At 39.0% G+C, this 6,596-nt stretch overlaps 1 protein-coding gene across 3 annotated transcripts in view; it reads left to right on the top strand.

The window, feature by feature from the left end:
• The first annotated feature begins 1,977 nt into the window (after positions 1 to 1,977).
• kcnn2 (potassium calcium-activated channel subfamily N member 2) overlaps positions 1,978 to 6,596 on the top strand; it is a 46,221-nt gene continuing 41,602 nt past the window's right edge. For all 3 annotated transcript variants that reach the window (XM_051684147.1, XM_051684145.1, XM_051684146.1), the window contains exons 1-2: positions 1,978 to 2,806; positions 5,588 to 5,683. In XM_051684147.1, coding sequence (XP_051540107.1) covers positions 2,039 to 2,806; positions 5,588 to 5,683 — 864 coding nt within the window. In that variant the 5' untranslated portion in view covers positions 1,978 to 2,038. The remainder of the gene's footprint in view (positions 2,807 to 5,587; positions 5,684 to 6,596) is intronic.

Raw genomic sequence — 6,596 nt, 5'->3', positions numbered from 1 at the left:
TCTTACACTTTTTTTTCTGACTAGTTGCCATACATTCAGTAACACTGACATCCACGCGCTTTGATACTCTCCTTTTATTCAGACTCTGGTATAGTAATGAACCCTTCGTTATTTGATTGACAAAAGCCCTGTGCATCGTAATGCCTGATCTTGCTTCACAAGGATGCAAGTTGTCTAGAGGCGAGACAACAATAACAAAGGGCATTCAGATGTTGCTGACGCTGCGAGGTGACGTGACTGCAGAATACTGCAGCGACTGTTTCCACACACGTGCATAAGTATAAGAATATAAAACACTGCTCACATACTGTTGCTTTATGTCTTGGTAGCCTATATTTGGAATGCAGTAAGTGTGGGTTTCAATTATTATTAGGCCTATTATATCATTAAATCATGTCCTTTTAATCATTGAGGTTTAACCAACCTTTCTCTCTCAAGAAAGAAGAATAGAAAATGTATTGATTTTGTTTTCACACTTTTTTTGTGTGTCCTACTTTTAAAATGCTGTGCCACTTGCTTATGTGAAAAAAGTCTAAATGAAACTTATAGGAATAGTTCACCCAAAAATGAAACTTCTCTCATCATTTACTCACCCTCATGCCAGACGTGTATGATTTTCTTTCTTCTGCTGAACACAAAGAATATCTCAGCTCTGTAGGTCCATACAATGCAAGTGAATGGTGACCAAAACTTTAAAGCTCCAAAAAGCACATAAAGACAGCATAAAAGTAATCCATAAGACTCAAGTGATTTAATCCATGTCTTCTGAAGTGATCCAATCGGTTTTGGGTGAGAACAGACCATAATATAACTCGTTTTTCACTATAAATCTTGACATCATCCTTGGCGATCATGATTTCAAGCTTGATTACACTTCCTATAGCGCCATCTTGCTCTGCACATTCGACAAGTATTAGGAAGTATAATCAAGCTTGAAATCATGATCATGCCTGGAGACTTCAATTGTAAGATGTAATTGCTGGCAACTGTTATTTAATTTCCATTAAAATATTAAGGTATCTATGATACTACTCGCCAGCCAATGTAATGCGTGTCAACAGTGAGGAAATCAAAACTAGTCAGAAGCCAGCTAGTAAGCTAGTCTAACTATCGTTAGCAAGGTCACTAGTGATCGCTAGTTAGCAAGCTAAAATTTAACATCATTCAGATTTGCCTTCAATTAACATTAAGGAATAAAAGAACACTGGCAAGGGGAAAATAGCGTTAGCAATAGCACAGGACATAAGCGCTAGCTAGTCAGTCTTGCAAGCTAATCGGTTGTTCGTGTTAGCAACTGCTTGTGTATTTATTAGCTAGTCAAGTATGTAAAGCATTACTCCTTGCTAGATGGCAAGAAAATAACCCACTGTTTTACACTTGATTTATTTAATAGGGTTCACCACAAGTAATAGCAGGCTGCAGTGTAACCTGAACTGAAATTAAGTGTAGAAATTGCTGCTATTTGGCATTTTGCTCTACGTAAGGTTGTAATCATGTACCTGTTTAAATATAATTGTCTTTAATTGATTGAAGAGGTAGGTGAAATGAAAGCAAAAGTTTATAAGCAGTTGTACGCCAAAATGTTCTTTGCATTCAGAATAGGTCCAGACAGATTTCAGTGATACTTCATTGAATGGCCAATTTTACAAGTAACCTATTTTGTGTATTTGCAAGATACAAAATACTGTATTTTATATTGATGCATTTTTTCCACACAGTATTTAGTGTTTTTATTTTAAATACATTTTCATGTATTTGTGCCCATCACTGTTCATGATCACAGTTGCAAAGTTATGGTCAGTGCATGTACATTGTGGATTGTGTGTGTATAATTTGAAAAGAATGCTGCCACCTTCCTCGAGTGACGTCAGCCCAGTTGTTTTGGATCGCCGTCCAATCGGAAGCACGCTCTCACATCTACAGAAGCCGACATGGGTCCATCCTCAAGGCAGCTTTTATCCTCTGTTACTCATCACAACGCCCCCTCGGTAGGGTGCATGCACGGGGCTCTCAGACTGCTTTAAACAGCAGTTCTGACATGGAAACCCCATTGCAGTTGCAGAACGATTTCTATCCGGAGCAGCAGTACCAGCAGTATCAGCACTACTGCGGACGGGAGGAAGAGCGCTCCATCAGGCACTGCACCTGCAACAACTCCTCCACCTGCGAGGATGGGAGAAGAAGCCAGCCTTTGCACGGGACGCCTCAAACGCCACTGGGAACTTTAAGGACACTGTCCGTATCCTCATCAACCAGACAAGGTGGTCGGTATAGCGAGTTCACGCCCTCTAGTCATGGTAGTTCATCTAGACATCATCATCATCATCCTCACCGCGACCAGAACCGGCAGAATACTCGGGCCAGTCCGGCCAGCAGCCACAGAGAGAGTAACTCTTACACCCAAATAGCCATGAGCAGCTGCAGGTATAACGGCGGCGTGATGCGTCCGCTCAGCAACTTGAGCTCGTCCCGCAGAAACCTGCACGAGTTTGATTCGGAGTCACAGCCACTGCAGCCCGTCTCTGCGGCGGACGCGTCCGACAATCTCGCCTCCAAACCGGAGAACAACTCCAGCACCCTCATGCCTTACGCAGCGGGGGACGGAGGAGGAGGAGGGGGTGGATGTGGCCACAGTGGCAGTAAATCGGGCAAAAAGAAGAACCAGAACATTGGACAAAAGCTCGGGCACAGAAGGGCCTTGTTTGAGAAGAGAAAGCGTCTGAGCGACTATGCGCTCATCTTTGGGATGTTTGGGATCGTGGTCATGGTTATTGAAACTGAACTCTCGTGGGGAGCCTACGGAAAGGTGCGTAACTTAATAGTTCCAAATCCTGCAGGTCTCCCACATCTAGGTCACAATTCATTAACTTGAGTCTGGGGAAAAAAGCTACAAGTTTGGAAAGTGCGGATGAACGAAGAACTGTTGCAAGGTCATGTTTATCCCTTGCAACACATGAAACGTTTTTGTTTGCTTTGTCAGTTCTTTAAAAGTCAGTTCTCACAAAATTGTGCCATGATTTGGCTGACTCAGACGCACTTGTATTTGTGCCTACTATGTTGAGGTAGATGCAATTTTATCCAAACTAGGGATGGAAATCTTTGGAAATGTAACAATTCCGATTTCAGTTCTTTTAAGGTTCCATTAAAGATTATTTAGTACTTTTGAGGAACAAATGTTTTGAAATGAGACATGCAATTCTTGGATTTACTGCTTTCAGCAGCCTGTTAACAAGTTCCGAAATAAAACCCAATTCCAACAAAATTAGTTTTAGCCTTAAAGGAATATTCCGGGTTCAATTCAAGTTAAGCTTAACTGACAGCATTTTGATTTCCACAAAATTAATTTAAACTCATCCCTCTTTTCTTTAAAAAAGACAAAAATCTGAGTTATAGTGAGGCATTTACAATGGAAGTGAATGGGGGGCCAATCGACCGTATACATTAAAATACTCACTGTTTCAAAAGTAAATCCACAAGATGTTAACCTTCGTTCAGGAATCAGACGACCCTTGTCGCGTCTGTAATATTTTGCACTTTAGATTTAAAAGAACTAATTCATTAGAGTAATTCGTTCAGGAATCGGACGACACTTGTCACGTTTAATATTTTGCGCTTTAGATTTAAAAGAACTGATTCATTAGAGTAATTCCTTCAGGAATCGGACGACACTTGTCACGTTTAATATTTTGCGCTTTAGATTTAAAAGAACTGATTCATTAGAGTAATTCCTTCAGGAATCGGACGACACTTGTCACGTTTAATATTTTGCGCTTTAGATTTAAAAGAACTGATTCATTAAAGTAATTCGTTCAGGAATCGGACGACACTTGTCACGTTTAATATTTTGCGCTTTAGATTTAAAAGAACTGATTCATTAAAGTAATTCGTTCAGGAATCGGACGACACTTGTCACGTTTAATATTTTGCGCTTTAGATTTAAAAGAACTGATTCATTAAAGTAATTCGTTCAGGAATCGGACAACACTTGTCACGTTTAATATTTTGCGCTTTAGATTTAAAAGAACTGATTCATTAGAGTAATTCGTTCAGGAATCGGACGACACTTGTCACGTTTAATATTTTGCGCTTTAGATTTAAAAGAACTGATTCATTAAAGTAATTCGTTCAGGAATCGGACGACACTTGTCACGTTTAATATTTTGCGCTTTAGATTTAAAAGAACTGATTCATTAGAGTAATTCGTTCAGGAATCGGACGACACTTGTCACGTTTAATATTTTGCGCTTTAGATTTAAAAGAACTGATTCATTAGAGTAATTCGTTCAGGAATCGGACGACACTTGTCACACTGTATATTTAGCATTTTTGATTAAAAATAAGAAAGTATAGGTCTCTGCAGAACAATAATGGGCGTTTCTCAATCTGTGGGCGTTTTGAAATCGGGATGGGAGTTTTTCAACTATCCAATGAAAGTATGTAGTAATCAGTGGGCATTTCCAAACCAGGATGGCGTTCCTGAACTATCCAATGAAAGTATGTCGTAATCAGTGGGCGTTTCCAAACCAGGATGGGCGTTTCTAAAATATCCAATGAAAGTATGTAGTAATCAGTGGGCGATTCCAAACCAGGATGGGCGTTTCTGAACTATCCAATGAAAGTATGTAGTAATCAGTGGGCGTTTCCAAACCAGGATGGGTGTTTCTGAACTATCCAATGAAAGTATGTAGTAATCAGTGGGCGTTTCCAAACCAGGATGGGCGTTTCTGAACTATCCAATGAAAGTATGTAGTAATCAGTGGGCGTTTCCAAACCAGGATGGCATTCCTGAACTATCCAATGAAAGTATGTAGTAATCAGTGGGCGTTTCCAACCAGGATGGCATTCCTGAACTATCCAATGAAAGTATGTAGTAATCAGTGGGCGTTTCCAAACCAGGATGGGCGTTTCTGAACTATCCAATGAAAGTAGGGAATCTCAATGTAGTAAGAAAATTGTGTAAAGCAGTTGGAAAGCACCCACTGATTGGAAAATGCCTATTTATGTTCTGCAGAGACACAAGTCTCAAAAGAAGCGGTTCATAAGAGTCATTTGTTCTGGAATCGAATTCATAAGAGTAATTTGTTAAGTAAAAGGACTTCTCTTGTAGCGTTGTGTAGTTTGTGCTTTAGATTCAAAAGAACTGGTTCATAAGAGTCATTCCTTTAGAAATCGTACAACATCGGACGTGCATGTTTCGCGCTGCTGATTCACTAGGGGTGTTGCAGTGTTGCTGAGTGGTATTGCCGGAAATCCTGAGAATTTTAGTATGTTGTTCCGTCAGCATCGGCAGAAGAATGCATGTTCGAGAATTGTACACAGAACTGAAAGTCATGAAAATCATTTGGTCTGGTATTTAAAAAAATGAAAACAGGTTCTTATTCAGAACCGGTTCTCGGTTCCCAACCCTAATCAAAACACTTTCAAATTGTACAATAGTTTCAGAATCATTTGTAAAGCATAGTAATGTGTTGCAGTAATACTTGAACATGCTCAGAAGGTTTCAGAATCATTGCAAACATAGTGTATGTTTAAACTGACTAATCCAATTGAGGTGAATTTGTCTTTTTCTCTTTTTTGTTTTTTCCAGGAGTCGCTGTATTCTTTAGCCCTAAAATGCCTGATAAGCCTTTCTACAATCATTCTTCTGGGTTTGATTATCATATATCATGCCAGGGAGATTCAGGTAACATGCTCAAAACTAAGCAAGAGCTGTTTGTTTTTTTCTCACATTGCATCAATGTTAACTTGGGTGCTTTTTGCAGAAGGTTCTGGTGTCATAAGGGTCTATCAGTTTGTAACACATCCTCTTCTCCAGTCTAATGCTCAATATATCACACTTGAAATGATCTCCATTACCATAGAATTACAATCGGATTATCTTCAATAGCACTGCATCCCTTCCATTTTCCACTAGTTAAATTGAATCATGCCATAAAATTCTGTCTGTGACTTGTTGACCTGGTTTAACAGCATGGAATAGACAAAACCAGGTCAAAAAGACTTCTGCCTCATAAAATTCAGGCTGTTTTTATTCTTTAAGTATTTATTAATCTTCATAAATTGATTACAGAACTCTACCAGAGCATAAGAGATGCAAAGTCTTTCTTAACTGTGTTTATTTTGGAGTTGTACGGGTGCATTCTGAATAAAAATTTAAGAATGTAGACTTTTAGGAGATTGTCTCCATATTGGTGTTCGTAAATGTCCATATCCTTAAGTGGGGCAGTTTTGTTTCCCATAAATCATGAGAAAAAAAGCAGGATTGTGAAATGAAGGGGTTAAATGGATGCCTGAGTTAACACTCAGCTTTGCTTCAGTTCTTTGTTGTTTTACTTATGGGATTCAGCATCTCTGTCTCTTGAAACACACTACAATGCATTAAGTAATGCATTAAGAAAGATGCTATTAAGATCTGCTGGCGAGCAATAAATCCTGAAGATGTATCTCAATCTCTTTCTGTCCTTCCTTCCATTTTTCTTTCTTTCTTTCTTTCTTTCTTTCTTTCCATATTCAGCATATTAGTTCATTCAAATCTTAAAATGCCATGGAAATTTCAGTAGCGAATATACATTATAGTTATCAGTTCAAAATTGTTT

The sequence above is a fragment of the Myxocyprinus asiaticus genome, chromosome 42, assembly GCF_019703515.2.
Source record: "Myxocyprinus asiaticus isolate MX2 ecotype Aquarium Trade chromosome 42, UBuf_Myxa_2, whole genome shotgun sequence".
Lineage (NCBI taxonomy): Eukaryota > Metazoa > Chordata > Actinopteri > Cypriniformes > Catostomidae > Myxocyprinus > Myxocyprinus asiaticus.
This window is presented reverse-complemented; position numbering and strand designations above follow the sequence as displayed.